We start from the raw sequence: 19,853 nt of genomic DNA on the forward strand, positions 1-19,853 counted from the left end.
TGTGATCTCTGTCTCAGAGGCCGACGTTATGCTGTCCTGAAAGAGGGTGAACCCTCACAAGGCAGAAGGTCCTTATGGAGTACCTGGTAAGGCTCTGAAAACCTGTGCCAACCAACTGGCAGAAGTATTCAAGGACATTTTCAACCTCTCATTGCTACAGTTGGAAGTTCCCACTTGCTTCAAAAAGGCAATAATTATACCAGTGCCTAGGAATAATGAAGTGAGCTGCCTTAATGACTATCGCCCAGTAGCACTCACATCTACGGTGATGAAATGCTTTGAGAGGTTGGTCATGGCTAGAATGAACTCTTGCTTCAGCAGGGACCTGGACCCACTGCAATTTGCCTATCGCCACAATAGGTCAACGGCAGACACAATCTCAATGGCCTTAGATCACCTGGGCAATACAACCACCTATGTCAGGATGCTGTTCATCGAAGATAGTTTAGCGTTTAACACCTTCACTCCCACGGTCCTGATTGATAACCTACTGAACCTGGGTCTCTGTACCTCCTTCTGCAATTGGATCCTTGACTTCCTAACTGGAAGACCACAATCTATGCGGAATTGTGATAATATCTCTCCTCACTGTCGATCAACGCAGGCACACCTCAGTAGTGTGAACCTAGCCCACTGCTCTACTCTCTCTATATCCATGACTGTGTGGCTAGGCATAGCTCAAGTACCATCTATAAATTTGCTGGTAAAACAATCATTGTTATTAGAATTTCAGATGGAGACGAGAGAGTGTACAGGAGTGAGATATACCAGCTAGCTGAGTGGTGCCGCCTTCAGTGTGAGTGAGACAAAAGAGCTGATTGTGCACTTCAGGAAGGGTAAGACGAAGGAACACAAAACCAATCCTCATAGAGGGATGAGAAGTGGAGAGAGTGAGCAATTTCAAGTTCCCGGGTGTCAAGAGCTCTGTGGATCTAACCCGGTTCCAACATATCGATGCAGTTATAAAGAAGCCAGGACAGTGGCTATAATTTCATTCGGAGTTTGAAGAGATTTGGTTTGGCATCTGAAACATTTGAAAACTTCTATGGATGTACCGTGGAGAGCATTCTGACAGGCTGCGTCACTGCCCAGTATTGGGGGGAGGGGGGGGAGCTGCTATTGCACAGGACCGAAAGAAGCTACAGAAAGTTGTAAAATTAGTCAGCTCCATCTTGAGTACTAGTCTCCGCAACATCCAAGACACCTTCAAGGAGTGATGCCTCAGAAAGGCGACGTCCGTCATTAAGGACCCCGGTCACCCAGGACATGCCCCCTTCTCATTGTTCCCATCAGGGAGGAGGGACAGAAGCCCGAAGACACACACTCAATGATTCAGGAACAGCTTCTTCCCCTCTGCTATCCGATTCCTAAATAGACATTGAACCCGTGAACAATACCTCACTTCTTTCCATATATATTATTTCTGATTTGCACTGTTTTTTAATCTATTGGCGGGAGGAGAAGATGGCGGTGCGCCTGCGTGTGCGCAGCCCTCCGGTGAAAAATGATATCGTATCTGTTAAGTAGGGGCCGTGGACAATTCTGATTTGATGGAGATGGACGTGAAAGCACAGAGGAACATCTGGAGAAATTTCTGAAACGCCTGTTCGCTGCTGTCGTTGCTGTGTGGTCGGGAATCTTTTGGAGGGTAGGCCTCAAAATCCCCGGCCTTGCCTGCTTTTGGCGACCGAGAAGGAGGTCGAATCATTCAGACAAAGATGGCGCTCAGTACTCGGTGTCGGAGAGCTGATCAGAGCTCGAAGTTTTCCGATGACTCAGAGTCGGATTGTGGTTGGCATGGCAGGGAGAGTTTTTCTTCCTTCTCCCGTCTGCATGAGATGTGAGACATTTGAGAGACTTTGAACTTTACTGTGCTCACGGACTTCTTCATCAAGTTATGGTATTGTTGCACTGTTGTAACTATATGTTATAATTATGTGGTTTTGTCAGTTTTTTCAGTCTTGGTCTGTCCTGTGTTTTGTGATATCACACCGGAGGAATTATTGTATCATTTCTTAATGCATGCATTACTAAGTGACAATAAAAGAGGACTGCGTGTCTTCATAATCATAATCATATATTTAATATACAATACAATATACTGTAATTGATTTACTTCTTTATTTTTTCTCTCTAGATTATCATGTGTTGCATTGTACTGCTGCTGCTAAGTTAACAAATTTCATGACACGTGCCACTAATATCAAACCTGATTCTGATTCTGATAGGTTCTTGATTAGTCAGGACATGAAGAGATATGGGTCAAAGGCAGAAGATTGGGGCTAAGAAGGAAAATGGATCAGCTGTGATGAAATGGCGGAGCAGTTCAAAAGGTCAAAAGGCCTAATCCTGCTCCTATATTTTATGGCCTTGTGATCTTATTCCTTTCTTGGCCTCATGTTCCTGGTAGTGTGACTGTGTATGTCTGCTACTCCCATGAGTTACTGCACGAATTTAAATCAGCTTACTTCAGTGACTTGTCCCACCAAACATCTTCATAATTCCCACGTTATAAATCTGGTTTAAATTTTGTGTTCAGTAAACTACAATTGCTTTTGGTATTTCCATTTAGAAAATGGCATGTCTTATATGTATTACAATCCCTGTATTTTTAATTTGTTTTTCCTTGAGGTGACGCACTGATAAAACAGTGAGAAAACCACAGTTGGATTAGATACAGAGTCAACTCCCCTTGCATTGCCCAGTCCAACTTTTCCCAAGACACAGAACAGCATGGGTTGCATTCTGAGCAAGAGTCCAAAGTTCAAAGTACATTTACCATGAAAGTACCTACAGCAAAGACGTAAATAAGGTTGAAAGAGTACGGAGAATATTTATAAGGATGTTGCCGGGTCTGGACGATCTTAATTATAAGGAAAGATTGGAACGTAGAAGATTGATAGAAGTATACAAAATTATGAGGGGTATGCATAGGGTAAATATAATCAAGTTTTTTTTTCCACTGGGGAAGACTGTGTTGTCTTTCGCTTCGACCCAATATGCTGACCTCAATCAGTCTGGATTGGGAGCAGCATCTCCAACACCATCACACTGAGCACGGGGGCCCCCCAGGGCTGTGTGCTCAGTCCACTGCTGTTCACTCTGCTGACCCACGACTGTGCAGCAATACACAGCTCGAATCACATCTCCTCCGTTGAGATCGTTAAGAGCACCAAATTTCTTGGTGTTCACCTGGTGGATAATCTCACCTGGTCCCTCAACACCAGCTCCATAGCCAAGAAAGTCCAGCAGCATCTCTACTTTCTGTGAAGGCTGAGAAAAGTCCATCTCCCAGCCCCCATCCTCACCACATTCTACAGAAGTTATATTGAGAGCATCCTGAGCAGCTGCATCACTGCCTGGTTTGGGAATTGCACTGTCTCAGATCGCAAGACCCTGCAGCAGATAGTGAGGTCAGCTGAGAAGATCATCGGGGTCTCTCTTCCCGCCATTACAGACATTTACACCACACGCTGCATCCGTAACGCAAACAGCATTGTGAAGAACCCCACACACCCCTCACCACTCTTCTCCCTCCTGCCATCTGGCAAAAGGCACCGAAGCACTTGGGCTCTCACGACCAGACTATGTAACAGTTTCTTCCCCCAAGCCATCAGACTCCTCAATACCCAGAGTCTAGACTGACATCTACATCATTTATTATTATATTGTAATTTGTCCTCTACTGTGCCTATTGTCTTATTTAGTATTTATTGTACTGCCCTGCACTGTTTTGTGCACTTTATGTAGTCCTGTGTAGGTCTGTAGTCTCGTGCAGTTTTTGTGTTGTCTTACATAGTCTAGTGTAGCCTTGTGTTGTCTCACTTAGTTTAGTGTAGGTTTGTGTTGTTTCATGAAGCACCATGGTCCTGAAGGAACGTTGTTTCGTTTTTACTGTGTACTGTACCAGCATTTTATGGTCGAAATGACAATAAAAAGCGACTTGACTTGACTTAACTTGACATGCTGATGATACCTAATCGGACAGGATCATCTCGCAGACTGACACTGAATCTTTGGTCAGTCTTGTATATGTTCGTGCAGCCTCTTTCAGGAGACTGAGATACAATTGCAACTCAATGCAGGGCAGAAGAGGTAGTGCCTGTCATTAATACTATCTCCATTTCAGTTGAAAGACAAAGTTAGGCCATAAGAAACAATATAGTGTCCCTGATATAGATGCAACTGTACCTAATGTAGTGGCAACTGAGTGTATGTTCATGGTCTTCTGCTGCTGTAGGCCGTCCACCTCAAGGTTCCACATGTTGTGTGTTCAGAGACGCTCTTCTGCACCCCACTGTTGTTACTGGAGTTACTGTCGCCTTCCTGTCAGCTTGAAGCAGTCTGGCCATTCTCCTCTGACCTCTCTCATTAAAAGGCAATTTTTTGTTTGTTTTTTTCACACCGGTCTCCGTAAAATCTAGAGACTGCTGTGCATGAAAATCCCAGAAGATCAGCAGTTTCCAGATAGATTAGATTAGATTATGAGGACACTCAGTCCTCGTTTATTGTCATTTAGAAATGCATGCATTAAAAAATGATACAACGTTCCTCCAGAATGATATCACAAGAAAACACAGGACAAACCAAGACTAAAATGGACAAAACCACATAATTATAACATATAGTTACAACAATGCAAAGCAATAACATAATTTGATAAAGAGCAGACCATGGGCACGGTAAAAAAAAGTCTCAAAGTCCCGATAGACTCATCATCTCACTAGCAGCAGTGTCCAGATTCTCTCATTAATGAGTTTCACTCACATTAATTGGATGTTTGTTTTGTTTCTCACACCATTCCCTATAAACTCTAGAGACTGCTGTGCATGAAAATCCCAGAAGATCAGCAGTTTCCAAATACTCAAACCACCCCATCTGGCACCAGCAATCATTCCACAGTCAAAGTCACTTTGATCACATTTCTTCCCCATACTGATATTTGATCTCAACAGCAATTGAGCCTCTTGACCACGTCTGCATGTTCTCATCCATTGAGTTGCTGCCACATGATTGGCTGATTAGATATTTGAATCAACAAGCCGGCGTACAGGGGTACCTAATAAAGTGGCCACTGAGTGCACATCGCGGCCAACACACATGAGCGGAGCAAAATATTCTTTCAATGGAAATGATTATCACTCGTCAAATGTCAGTGAGAAAGGTAAACTGGAGATTCAAATTCATCAGATTACTTAGGGTCTTTTGAATTTTGGAAAGAAGTATTGTTCTCAACCAAGCAGGCATGGGTTCCATTTTGAAACACTTTTCTTTCACTGGAGCTTAAGTTTCATGTTTGGCTACAAAAGTGAAGGAACTAAGCAGGTCAGGTAGCATCTATGGAGAGGAATAAAGAGAATCATAATCAAGGTTAACATCACTGGCACATGTTCCTAATGTTGTCATAGCTCGGGGGTGGTAAAGGGGATAAGCTCCTATTACCTATAAGGTGCTACAAATGGCATGTGTCTCTAACAGCTTCTGACAACCGAGTCCAACTCTCGGCCTTCACGTGTGGTTTAGCCACTAGGCCTGGTGGAACTGTTTCTACTGGCAAGAGAAGGGGCAAAGGCGGACCACTGGCGCCTCAAAAACAGCTGCTTCAGGCAGGTGGGGCTCGTCAGCCTTGGATGGCAGCCCGCCTGGGAGGAGGAAGACTCTGATTTTAAACCTCCGCTGCCTTGCGGCCATACCCACCCATGGGAACGGCTTCAGGAGTAAACCCTGAGGAAGAAATCCGGAGCCGGGGTCCCTGAGGCAGTTTGATGTTGTTTACAACCTCACTCTGGCAACCTCTGCGATGACACTGGCTCGAGCTGTATCGGCGCTTGCCCGTCCCTTGGACTACATCAGTGACATGGAGAGGGGGAGCCCACTGCACGGGCAACAGCCGGTTCTTCAAATCTTCCCGCCCAGGCTTGCGCCCTGGAGAGGACACAGTCCACCAGAGGCACAAACCCATGATCTCCTGGGATCGACGGCTGCCTACTACGTCACGAAACTTCTTGTCGTTGCTGCAGCAGCACAATGCAATACATAATAATAGAGACAAACTGTGAATTACAGTAAGTATAGATATTAAATAGTTAAATACTAGTTCAAAAATAGATACAATAAAATTAGTAAGGTATTGTTAATGGGTTCAATGTCCATTCAGAAATCGGATGGCCTAGGGGAAGAAGCTGTTCCTGAGAAGTTGAGTGTGTGCCTTCGGGCTCCTCTACCGCCTCCTGGATGGTGGCAATGAGAAGAGGGCATGTCTACGGGCAGTTTTGGGCTCCTTATTTAAGAAAGGATGTGCTGACGTTGGAGAGGGTACAGAGAAGAGTCACTAGAATGATTCCGGGAATGAGAGGGTTAACATATGAGGAACGTTTGTCTGCTCTTGGACTGTGTACTTTGGAGTTTAGAAGAATGAGGGGGGACCTCATAGAAACATTTTGAATGTTGAAAGGCATGGACAGAATGGATGTGGCAAAGTTGTTTCCCATGATGGGGGAGTCTAGTACGAGAGGGCATGACTTCAGGATTGAAGGGCGCCCATTCCGAACAGAGATGCGAAGAAATTTTTTTTAGCCAGAGGGTGGTGAATCTATGGAATTTGTTGCCACGGGCAGCAGTGGAGGCCAAGTCATTGGGTGTATTTAAGGCAGAGATTGATAGGTACCTGAGTAGCCAGGGCATCAAAGGTTATGGTGAGAAGGCGGAGGTGTGGGACTAAATGGGAGAATGGATCAGCTCATGATAAGATGGCGGAGCAGACTCGAAGGGCCGAATAGCCGACTTCTGCTCCTTTGTCTTATGGTCTTATGGTCTTATATCCTGGGTGATGGGACATCACTCCTTGAAGTTGTCCTGGATACTACGCAGTCGATGTTTCAGGCTGAACCCCTGGAAAGGGAGGAAGAAGAAGTTAGTATACGAACGTGGGGGGAGTACAAGCTAGCAGGTGATTGGTGAGACCAGGTGAGGGGGAAGGTGGGTAGGTGCGGGGAGAGGGGATGAAGTGAGAAGCTGGGAGGGGATGGGTGCGGGAGGTAAAGGGCTGAAGAAGTTGGAATCTTCTAGGTGAGGAGAGTGGGCTCTGGGAGAATGGGAAAGAGGGGGAACGCCAGAGGGAGGTGAAGAGCAGGGAAGCCAGAGTGGGGAATGGAAAAAGAGTGAAGGGGGGAGCATTAAATTTAGCAGAAGTTAGAGCAATCGATGTTTGTGCTGTCAGGTTGGAAGCTTTCCAGACGGAATATGAGATGTCAATCTTCAAGCCTGAGAATGGTCTCATCATGCCAGTTAGAGGAGGCCATGTCAGAATGGGAAGTAGAATTAAAGTGGGTGGCCTTTTGTGGCAAATGGAGTAAGGTGCTCAATGAATCGCCCCACCCCAGTCTATACTGGGGTACCGCAAGGCTCAGTGCTGGGACCCCAGTTGTTTACAATATATATTAATGACTTGGATGAGGGAATTAAATGCAGCATCTCCAAGTTTGCGGATGACACGAAGCTGGGTGGCAGTGTTAGCTGTGAGGAGGATGCTAAGAGGATGCAGAGTGACTTGGATAGGTTGGGTGAGTGGGCAAATTCATGGCAGATGCAATTTAATGTGGATAAATGTGAGGTTATCCACATTGGTAGCAAAAATAGGAAAACAGATTATTATCTGAATGGTGGCCGATTAGGAAAAGGGGAGGTGCAACGTGACCTGGGTGTCATTATACACCAGTCATTGAAAGTGGGCATGCAGGTACAGCAGACGGTGAAAAAGGCGAATGGTATGCTGGCATTTATAGCGAGAGGATTTGAGTACAGGAGCAGGGAGGTACTACTGCAGTTGTACAAGGCCTTGGTGAGACCGCACCTGGAGTATTGTGTGCAGTTTTGGTCCCCTAATCTGAGGAAAGACATCCTTGCCATAGAGGGAGTACAGAGAAGGTTCACCAGATTGATTCCTGGGATGGCAGGACTTTCATATGAAGAAAGACTGGATGAACTGGGCTTGTACTCGTTGGAATTTAGAAGATTGAGGGGGGATCTGATTGAAACGTATAAAATTCTAAAGGGATTGGACAGGCTAGATGCAGGAAGATTGTTCCTGATGTTGGGGAAGTCCAGAACGAGGGGCCACAGTTTGAGGATAGAGGGGAAGCCTTTTAGGACCGAGATGAGGAAAAACTTCTTCACCCAGAGAGTGGTGAATCTGTGGAATTCTCTGCCACAGGAAACAGTTGAGGCCAGTTCATTGGCTATATCTAAGAGGGAGTTAGATATGGCCCTTGTGGCTACGGGGGTCAGGGGGTATGGAGGGAAGGCTGGGGCGGGGTTCTGAGTTGGATGATCAGCCATGATCATAATAAATGGTGGTGCAGGCTCGAAGGGCCGGATGGCCTACTCCTGCACCTATTTTCTATGTTTCTATGTTTCTATATTGGGATTGGGTCTCACCAAAGAAGAGGATGCTGCACCTGGAAAACCATGGTTGGTGCCACGCGGACTCAAGCTTCAGTAATTACTGCTAGAACCATCACATAAATACAAGACAAACTATGCTGGTTTTATACGTTCCAAATCATGATATTTCAGGTTTCCAAATTCAGCCATCAGGTCTTCCTCATTGATCATGCATCTTCATTGGAATAAATTTAACTTGCCCCAGAATCCACCGCAACACCTCACATTCGTCATGCATCTCAAAGGCTGAGTCGGTGGTCAGGAAGGCCAACGCAATGTTAGCGTTCATTCTGAGAAAACTAATTGAATTGACTTTATTACTTATATCCTTCATATACATGAGGAGTAAAAATCTTTAAGTTGCGTCTCCATCTAAATGTGCAATGGGCAATTTATAGTAATTTAAAATAAATAGTATGTACAACAATATAACATAGAAATACAGTTGTGTCAACATAAATTAATCATTCTGATGGCCTGGTGGAAGAAGCTGTCCCAGAGCCTGTTAAGTCCTGGCTTTTATGCTGTGCTACCGTTTCCCAGATGGTAGCAGCTGGAACAGTTTGTGGCTGAAATGATTCGAGTCCCCAATGATCTTTCGGGCCCATTTTACACACCTGTCTTTGTAAATGTCCTGAATAGTGGGAAGTTCACATCTACAGATGCGCTGGGCTGTCCACACCACTCTCTGCAGAGTCCTGCGATTGAGGGAAGTACAGTTCCCATATCAGGCAGTGATGCAGCCAGTCAGGATGCTCTCAATTGTGCCCCTGTAGAAAGTCCTTAGGATTTGGGGGCCCACACCAAACTTCTTCAACCGTCTGAGGTGAAACAGGCGCTGATGTGCCTTTTTCGCCACACAGACGGCATGTACAGACCACGTGAGATCCTCAGTGATGTGTATGCCAAGGAACTTAAAGCTGTTCACCCCCTCAACCCCAGATCCACTGATGTCAATAGGGGTTAGACTGTCTCCATTCCACCTGTAGTCCACAACCAGCTCCTTTGTTTTTGCGACACTGTGTCAGGGTGATGACTTTTTCTTTGTAGGCTGCCTCATTATTATTTGAGATTAGGCCAATCAGTGTAGTATCGTCAGCAAATTTAATTAGCAGTTTGGAGCTATGGGTGGCAACACAGTCATGAGTATACAGACAGTAAAGGAGGGGGCTTAGGACATAGGCCTGAGGGACTAGAATATAAAAGCAGGACTGTAATATTGAAGTTTTATGAGGCATTGGTCAGATCACAATTGGAGTATTGTGAGCAATTTGGGCCCTTTATTTTAAAAAAAAGGTATGGTGGTATAGGAGAGGGTTCAGAGGATCAAGATTTCTGGGAATGACAGTTGTTCTCACTGGAGTTTTGAATAATGAAGAGGAATCTCATTGAAACCTCTCAAATAGTGAAAGGTTTAGATAGAGTGGATGGGGACGGGTTGTTTCCTATAATGGGTGAGTCTAGGACCAGAGGATACTATCTTAGAACATAGCAGGTTTTCCCAACCTGGGTTCCAAGGAGCCCTTGCTTAGTGATATTGGGTCTGTGGCATAAAAAGGTTGGGACCACCCCAGGAATAGAGGGACGTCCACTTAGAACAGCAATGAGGAGGTGGTAAATCTGTGGAATTCCTCACAACAGTTTGCCATGGAGGCCAAGTCATTGGGTATACTTAAAGCAGAGGTTGATAGATTTAGGGCACCACTGTGTATGGGTAGAAGGCAAGAGAATGGGGCAGAGGTTGAGAGGCTGCTGAATAGTAAGGGTATCAGAGGAGAATAGTGCTGAAAGGGGTCATCAATCAACCATGATGGAATGGTGGAACAGACTCAATGATCTGATTGTCCAATTCTGCTCTCATACGTGGTCTGCGGTCTACTAGAAAAGGTTTGAAGAATTCCCAAACTCTAAACAAATACAGTCAGTCCCAATAGATGGAAAAGGTTGTTATCCATCTCCGATATTCTAAACCTCTCTCTTGCCAATCTGTTCTCTGATCTGCACACTTTAATTAGGGACAACAATAAAAGCACGATAGCGAGGCGGTAATCGTAGTGCTATTAGCGCATCAGCGACCCCGGATCAATTCCCACTCCTGCCTGTGAAGAATCTGTACGTTCTCCCTGTAACTGCGTGGGTTCCCTCGGTGTGCTGCGGTTTCCTCCCACGTTCCGAAGATGCACGGATTAATGGGTTAATTGTTCGCATGGACGCGACTGGGTGGCGCAGCCTTGTTGCACTGGTAGAGCCTGTTACCGTGCCGTATCGCTAAAAAAAAATATAAAGAGCAAGTGAACGCCAATACAATCATCAATTATTAGTCAATGGCAGAAAAGTTAGGCGATGCCAGCTCGTTAGAACAATTTCTGCAACGCACTAATCCTTCACAAGATTTAGATCTGTTTGAAATTTGTAAGAGTAATCTATCAAACATATTTGGAAAAGACTGGCTAAACACAAGAACAGTAACAATTGCTATTCCTTCAAGACTGTTTAAGTTTCTGACATGCAGCCAAACATGAAATCGTTTAAGTGATGTCAGCAGGCAACTATTATGAGTAGGATCTTTGCCCCAATTTTCCCTTAATCAATTACCAAACTTGAAGTAGTCTACAGTCAAAGCCAACAGATTTCTAACGGATAAGCCGTAAAATGTGAACAAAAACCTTTGGAAAGGCCCGGAGCAGTCGACAAAATACCATAAGGCATATGAACAGAAGTAGGCCATTCGGCCCATTGAATCTGCTCTGCTATTTCATCATGGCTGATACATTTTCCCTCTCAACTTCATTCTCCTTCCAACCTTTGATGCCCTGATTAATCAAGGACTTATCACCCTCTGTCTGAAATATACCCAATTACTTGACCTACACGGCCGCCCGTGTCAGTGATTCAACCTATTCACCACCCACTGGCAAAAGAAATTCATCCTTATCTCTGTTCTAAAGGGACATCTGTTCTGAGCTTGTGGTCTCAGGTCCTAGACATATCTACCATAGGAAACATCCTCTCCGCATCCTTTCTATCAAGGCCTTTCAATATTCGATGGGTTTTCCCCTCATTTATTTAAACTCTTTGGGACGGCACAGTAGTGTAGTGGTTAGCACAATGCTTTACAGTACCGGTGACCCCGGTTCAATTCCCGCCACTGCCTGTAAGGAGTTTCTACACTCTCCCTGTGACCACTTGTGTTTCCTCCGGGTGCTCTGGTTTCCTCCCACAGTCCAAAGATGTGCCAGCTGGTAGTTTAACTGGTCATTGTAAATTGTCTCATGCTTAGGCTAGGATTAAATTGTGGGATTGCTGGGCTGCTCAAAGTGCCAGAGGGGCCTATTCTACGCCCTTATCTCAATAAATAAACAAATAATCAAATTCTAATGAGTACAGGCCTAGAGCTCCTCATAAGATAATCCTTTCATTCCTAGAATTTTGAACTAAGGGAGCTAACTTCACTTCTCCCATCACTGAAATGTTCTCACAACCTATGAACTCCTCATCTCGTTCTCGATATTTACTGCTTAGTTAACTTTTTTATTATTCTTTTGGGATTTGTACAGTCTGTTGTCTTTTGCAGGCTAGTTCAACACCCAAGCCGTTTCGGTGTTTCAGTGACTCTATTGTGGTTATTCTATTTATGGATTTACGGTGAAACCCGATGCAGATTGGGGGACCGCTTCATCGAGCACCTCTGCTCCATCTGCCACAACAGACAGGATCTCCCAGTAGCCACCCACTTCAACTCTGCTTCCCACTCCCATTCGGATATGTCCATACATGGCCTCCTCTACTGCCATGATGAGGCTAAACTCAGGTTGGAGGAGCAACACCTCATATAGCATCTAGGTAGTCTCCAGCCCCTTGATATGAACACAGAATTCTCCAACTTCTGGCAATTCCCTCCCTCTCCCTTCCTCTATCCCCATGTCACTCTGCCCCCTCCCCCAGCTGCCTATCACCTCCCTCATGGTTCCGCCTCCTTGTGTTTTCCCCTATTTCTTCTTCACCTTTCCTGCCTATCACCTCCCGGCTTCCCCTCCCTCACCCCTTTATCTTTCCCCTTACTGGTTTTTCACCTGGAACTTACCAGCCTTCTCCTTCCCACCCTCCCCCCACCTTCTGTATAGGGCCTCTGCCCGTTCCCCCTACAGTCCTGACGAAGGGTTCCGGTCCGAAACGTCGACTGATCTTTTCCACGGATGCTGCCCGACCTGCTGAATTCCTCCAGTGCGTTGTGAGTGTTGCTTTGACCCCAGCATCTGCAGAGTATTTTGTGTTATGGATTTAATCTGATTGCCTACAAGAAAATGAATCTCAGGGTTTAACATGATGATATATATACACTTTGATAATAATTTTCTTTTGAACTTTGAATTTTGAACTAAGCTAATCCCTTCTGCCTAGATAATGCCCATATCCTTCCATTTTCCTCATGTTCGTGTGCCTATCTCAAAGTCTCTAATGTATCTGCCTCTACCATCATCCCAGGCAGCTCATTCCAGGCTCCAGCACCCTCTGAGCAAATAAAGCTTGCCCCTCACATCTCCTTTGAACTTACCCCATTTCACCTTCAATGCATGCCTTCTGCTGTCAGACATTTCAACCCTGGCAAAAAGATACTGTCTGTCCACTCTATCTGTGCCTCCCATAATCTACTAAACCTCCATCAGATCTCCACTTACAGTCCTCCGCTGCGGAGTAAACAACTCAAGCATGCCCAGCCTCATGTTATATATAGCTCATGCCCTCTAACCCAGGCAGCATCCTGGTAAACCTCTTCTGCACCGTCACCAAAACCTCAGTGGGGTCACCAGAATTGTATACAATACTGCAGATGTGGCCTAACTAGAGTTTTGTAGAACTGCGACACAACTTACTGACCTTGGGACTCAGTGCCTTGACTTATAAAGGTAGGCATGCCATATGCCTTCTGAACCTGTGTAGACACTTTCAGGAAGGAGTGAACTTGGGCCCCAAGATCCAAAGATTGTGCAAATCCTTTGTGGCCACGTACATGCGGAATTTCAGAAATATGAAAGAGGTGTGCCATGTGCTCACAGACAGCTGGCGATGAAATGGTGGGGCTACAAATCACATCTGGTAACCAAGTCCGGATATGTACTCGAGGAGAAGGGAAGGGAAGGAATAAGACAATGGATGGTGGGGTGGAGATACGTCTCCACCAAAGGAGGTGTAAGGTGCTCCTTCCCTCCGCTAGCCTGCAGGTCACCCTTGGGCAAGGTGTAGCACCTGCTTAGCCCCCCGATCAGGGTCACGTGAAACCATGGGAGCAGGTGATGGATAGTCCATAAGACAGAAAGACCACAAGACATAGAAACAGAATTAGGTCATGCAGCCCATCAAGTCTGTTCACGGCTGATCCCAGATCCCACTCAACCCCATACACCTGCCTTCTCGCCAAATCCTTTGATGCCCTGACCGATCAGGAAAGTATCAACTACCACCTTAAATATACCCATGGACTTGGCCTGTACAGCTGTCTATGGCAGAGCATTCCACAGATTCACTACTCTCTGGCTAAAAATATTCTTACCTCTGTTCTAAAGGGTCACCCCTCAATTTTGAGGCTGCACCCTCTAGTTCTGGATACCACAACCATAGGAAACATCCTCTCCACATCTAGTCCTTTCAACATTTGGTAGATTTTAGTGAGATCCCCACGCATTCTTCTAAGTTCCAGCGAGTACAGGCCCAAAGCTGCCAAATGTTCCTCATATGTTAACCCTTCATTCCCGGAAATACTTCATATCCAGACATGGTCATATGAGCAACTGGTGCATATCACATGTCTTGGTTATGTGACCACTGACACCAGGCAGACAATCTCTGAAGAGTATTGATAATGGCTGGGGTCAGCCGTCTTGTAAAGACACTGCCCAGAAGAAGGCGATGGCAAACCACTTCTGTAGGAAAATTTGCCAAGAACAATCATGGTCATGGAAAGACGGTGATCACCCACGTCATATGACATGGCGCATAATAAGCAAACAAACGGAAATATTTTGGTGCAACAGCACACTTGGTTGTTCCAGCTATAGTTTCAGTAAATGTATTCTCTTTCCATAAAGAAACATATTCCAAACAATTCGGACAGTGTGTACCTCAAGTGGTTGATGGTTGGTTGAGTTGTTCTCCAATCTCGGCAATTTACGGGACATCATCAGTGTGCTGTTGATTGTGGGGTGTCCTCCGAATGCCTGGCCTTTATATATTTAATGATCTGCTGATTGGTCATCATTTCACAAACTCATTTGCAATGTGGGGAGGAAATCTCGTCACTGATTGGCTGTGTGGCGAGCTTCGTGTGTCATGGCCCAAGAATTTTTCCCGTATCAGCTCATAAACAGGGTCGAGGTTGGCGTGTTTGTTTACAGAGTTGTTCGGGAGAACTGCCAGTCAGCGACAGGATTTCCCCCCTGCATCACGGCTGAGCTCTCAAAGTGACGACCAATCAGATGACTGAAAAGCGTATAAATGCTGAGCATTCGGAGGACACACCATAGTCAACAGTGCACTGGCAGTGCCTCCATGCATGGCGATGAGACATTTGCAAGTAAATTGTCAGGACTGGAGAACAACTCAACTCCACCAGAAGCTTAATCATTCATGGCCTGAGCAATTTATCATGATGAACATGAGGATGGGCAAGGAGTAGAGTGAGAGGGACAGAGGGAGAAAAAGGGGGGAGAGAGAGAGAGAGAGAGAGAGAGAGAGAGAGAGAGACAGAGAGAGAGAGAGAGAGAAAGAGAGAGAGAGAGAGAGAGAGAGCCAGAGAGAGAGAATAAATAAATAGATAGATAGATAAATAACAGATGGGGTACGAAGGGGAGGTGGGGCATTAACGGAAGTTAGAGAAGTCAATGTTCATTTACTGAAGTTAGAGAAGTCAATGTTCATTCCCACCTCCCCTTCGTACCCCATCCATTATTTTTTTCTCTCTCTCTCTCTCTTTTTCTCCCCCTGTCCCCCTCACTATACTCCTTGCCCATCCTCTGGACTTCCCCCCTCCCCCTTTCTTTCTCCTAGGCCTCCTGTCCCATGATCCTCTCATATCCCTTTTCCCAACCACCTGTCCAGCTCTTGGCTCCATCTCTCCCCCTCCTGTCTTCTCCTATCATTTCAGATCTCCCTCTCCCCCTCCCACTTTCAAATCTCTTACTATCTCTTCTTTCAGTTAGTCCTGACAAAGGGTCTCGGCCCGAAACCTCAACTGTACCTCTCCCTATAGATGCTGCCTGGCCTGCTGCGTTCACCAGCAATTTTTATGTGTGTTGCTTGAAATTCCAGCCTCTGCAGATTTCCTCATGTCAGCGAGTGGCAGTTCTGTGGACAGAAGCACCTTGTTGGTGAGAGAGGTTAGAGGAGAATGGCCAGGCTGGCTCAAGCTGATGGGAAGGTGACAGGAACTCGAATAACCACACGTTACCAATGTGGTGTGCGGAACAGCATCTCTGAACGCAGAACACTAGGTTCCACTCCAGTATCTAATAAAGTGGCTACTGAATGTATTTCCACAGTTAAACCTACAGTATTACCTTAATTTCACTTTTCTGGTGGGGGGGGGGGGTGGTGGTAGTGGGGATATGCTCCCAGTACCTATTAAATGCTCCCAATAGTATGCATCTGAATAATCCTTTGACAACCAAGTCCAGCTCCTGGCCTTCATGTGTGGCTTAGCTACTAAGCCCGGTGGAACCATTTCTGCTGACAGGAGAGGGGGCAAAGGTGGGTTACTGGTGACTTAAAACCAGTCACTTCAGGCAGATGGGGCTCTCAAGCCGTAGGCAGCTCACCTTAGAAACGTAGAGAACCTACAACACAATACAGGCCCTTTGGCCCACAATACTGTGCTGAACATGTACTTACTTTAAAAATTACCTAGAGTTACACATAGCCCTCTGCACCTACTTCCAAGCACCTTAAAACTGTGCTCTCATGTGTTAGCCATTTCAGCCTTGGGAAAAAGCTTCTGACTATCCAATGATCAATGCCTCTCACCATCTTATACACCTCTATCAGGTCACCTCTCATCCTCCGTCACTCCAAAGAGAAAAGGCTGAGTTCATTCAACCTATTCTCATAAGGCATGCTCCCTGATCCAGGCAACATCCTTGTAAATCTCCTCTGCACCCTTTCTATAGTTTCCACATCCTTACTGTAGTGAGGTGACCAGAACTGAGCACAGTACTCCAAGTGGGGTCTGACCAGGGTCCCATATAGCTGTAACATTACCTCTCGGCTCTTGAACTCAATCCCCACAGTTGATGAAGGCCAATACACCGTATGCCTTCTTAACCACAGAGTCAACTTACGTAGCAGCTTTGAGTGTCCTATGGACTCGGACCCCAAGATCCCTCAAATCCTCCACACTGCCAAGAGCCTTACCGTGAATACTATATTCTGCCATCATATTTGACCTACCAAAATGAACCACCTCACACTTATCTGGGTTGAACTCCATCTGCCACTTCTCAGCCCAGTTTTGCATCCTACTGATGTCCCGCTGTAACCTCTGACAACCCTCCACACTATCCACAACACCCCCAACCTTTGTGTCATCAGCAAATTTGCTAACCCATACCTCCACTTCCTCATCCAGGTCATTTATAAACATCACGAAGAGAAGGGGTCCCAGAACAGATCCCTGAGGCACACCACTGGTCACCGACCTCCATGCAGAATATGACCCATCTGGATCCACAAAGCAAGGTCCCCTTGGATCCCATGCCTCCTTACTTTCTCAATAAGCCTTGCATGGGGTACCTTATCAAATGCCTTGCTGAAATCCGTATACACTATATCTAATATTCTAGCTTCATCAACATGTTTAGTCACATCCTCAAACAATTCAATCAGGCTCGTAAGGCATGACCTGCCTTTGACAAAGCCATGCTGACTATTCCTAATCATATTATGCCTCTCCAAATGTTCATAAATCCTGCCTCTCAGGATCTTCTCCATCAGCTTACCATCTTGGAGAAGGAAAACTCTGATCTCAACCTCCACTGTCTTGCAGCTATGCCCACTTGTGGGGAAGGCTTTGGAAATAAACCCCGGGGAAAAAATGCCAGAGCTGGAGTCCGTAAAGCAGCCCTACATTGAGTTCAGCGCTAAATGGCAACGGAACGCCGCTGATGCCAAACTGTATTGTGTCTCTGCCGCTCCTTTGGATTCATCAGATGCGTGGAGAGGGAAAGACTGCTACAGCTGGCTCTCCATGTTGTACTGCCCAGGCTTGCATATTGAATTGCATGTCACGTAGACAGCTGGGACAACAGCGGGCCTCTACTGTTCTGCAAGATGGACTATTGTGATTCTTTAACATCATCTCCTTAACATACTCTAGGAAGAAGAGGCCTGTCTGACCCAATATTATGTGACATTTTTATATGCTCAAGATGAAAGGTCTATAGTTATAACGTACCTACAATACTTCCTGTGAATTAAATATAGTTTTCACACCTCCTTCTTCGCACCCACACTCCACCTAAAATGAAGGTAATCAGCATTTGTCTGGTTTGCAATCAAATCCATTCTGCAGCACCAGAAATACATTCAGAGCTGCATTTTAAATTCAATCTACAATCCATGTTCAGGTCTGAAGGCTGGCTCCTGTCTGAAATTAGTACCTACTATATACCATAACTCTAGATTACACCCTAACAGCACAAAAAAACTCTGTTTCCAACATTTTCAATGCTATGCAATTTAATGATTACAATATAGTACAGAAAAACAATGTTTGTTTTTCTTTTGTCAGCTCACATTGGCCAGTTTGAACAAATTGTGAGTCACCATGTTATTTTTATGGAAGTTATTTCAATATTTCCATGCGTCCTGAATGGAACTGATCCAACAACCAAATTGCTTTCTGAATTACTTCCCAATAAAGGACTGGAGAGGCAGAAATCCGACAGGAGATGAGAGTGAAGCATGCAGAATAGGAAGGAGGAGGAGACTCGGGAGAGGTGAGAAGCAGATGAGAAGAGGTAAGAGGACCTCTCCAGCCTTTTACCGTTCCCACCCACCTGGTTTCACTGCCCTCCTTCCCTTTCCCCGACTTTTTGTTCAGGCATCTTCCCCCTTCCTTTCCAGTCTTGAAGTAGGGTCTCGGCCCAAAACATCGACTGTTTATTCAATTCCATAGATGCTGCCTGACCTGCTGAGGTCCTCCAGCATTTTGTGCGTGTTGCTGTCGGATTTCAAGCATCTGCATAATCTCTCAATGTTTCTGGTTAAGGTATGTGTTTGTTTCTTTTGAATGATGCTATGTACCTACCATGCTGCTGCAAGTAAGCCAGTGCAATCAAGTATTTGCGCATGTGCCAATAAACTTGACACTGGCTTTAACTCCACAAGACCTTACACTTTCAGGTTGAACAATGCAAAACCCTGTTCCAAAGGAATCAGGGTAATTTTCATCGGCATGTTTAATTTTGGTTACATTCCATCATTGTTAAAACAGGACACCAAGTGATCTAACTGCTCTGTCATCGTTGGACATAAACTGGATGACAAGCCTGGTTCTGGTCGACTACAGGTTTACAAATTCAGTTGCAGTCGACTGAAGATTTCAAAGGTCTAAAGGATCTGTACTCCTGAATAGACATACATACATATTTTGCTTGGTTGTATTTTTACTAATATTCCTTATGTTCTTTTATCTTGTATATGCAAGTACTGGGCCTCAAGCCGCGGTGTCGCCTGGTGCAGGAGCAGAATCGGGGTCGGTGCGCTCCGCCAGGGCAGTGTGGCGCAGCATCCAGGCTGGGGTCGGTGCTGTCTGCCACCCTTGAAACCCTGTGTACACTCGTCGGGAGACAGACTCTATTGTGGTCGATTGTGGATTGATGGCAAGAGTTTTGAGACTTTTATTGTTTGACTGTGACCAACGTGTGCTTTGTGCTGTGGTGTGACTGTTGGTACTATGTTTTGCACCTTGATTCCAGAGTTTTGTTGTTTTGTTTGACTGCATTCATGAGTACTCATGTATGGTTGAAATGACAATTAAACTTGAATTGAAATGTTGACTCGATTTACAACCAGATCTGAATCTCAAAGAGCTGCAAAGCTTTCAGAGACATCCTGAGATTTGAAAGTGGTGTCTTTCTCTTTACAAATAAACTAAAAGATTTGACCACAGATGTATGAAGTTTTGAACACAAAGATTGGCGAGGGGCACAAATAAGACATGAACATGCATATCCATTGTAGCATGCTTCTGGTTTTGATGGTGTTTTCTTTTTCACCCATACTTCTCCTGTGGTTAGATTTGAGATGCTTCACAAATTGGTTCCAAATGCGCACTGAAATTGCAGAGAGTTGGAAACTGTCATGGTGGTTAGAAGGTTAAGCTTCTGAGAAGATAATTGCGTTGGTAGCTGTTTTGGAAC

General features: G+C 45.3%; 1 protein-coding gene across 3 annotated transcripts in view; it reads left to right on the plus strand.

The window, feature by feature from the left end:
• Positions 1-19,436, plus strand: part of ptgir (prostaglandin I2 receptor) — a 152,232-nt gene extending 132,796 nt beyond the window's left edge. The window contains exons 2-3 of one of the 3 annotated variants that reach the window (XM_072269866.1): positions 18,353-18,449; positions 19,139-19,436. In XM_072269866.1, the coding sequence (XP_072125967.1) occupies positions 18,353-18,449; positions 19,139-19,311 (270 nt within the window). In that variant the 3' untranslated portion in view covers positions 19,312-19,436. Of the gene's footprint in view, positions 1-18,352; positions 18,450-18,607; positions 18,634-19,138 lie in introns of those variants that run through there. The other 2 variants (XM_072269867.1, XM_072269869.1) reach the window with 2 other exon arrangements.
• The last annotated feature ends 417 nt before the right edge of the window (positions 19,437-19,853 follow it).

This window comes from Mobula birostris, chromosome 10 (genome assembly GCF_030028105.1).
Source record: "Mobula birostris isolate sMobBir1 chromosome 10, sMobBir1.hap1, whole genome shotgun sequence".
Classification (NCBI taxonomy): domain Eukaryota; kingdom Metazoa; phylum Chordata; class Chondrichthyes; order Myliobatiformes; family Myliobatidae; genus Mobula; species Mobula birostris.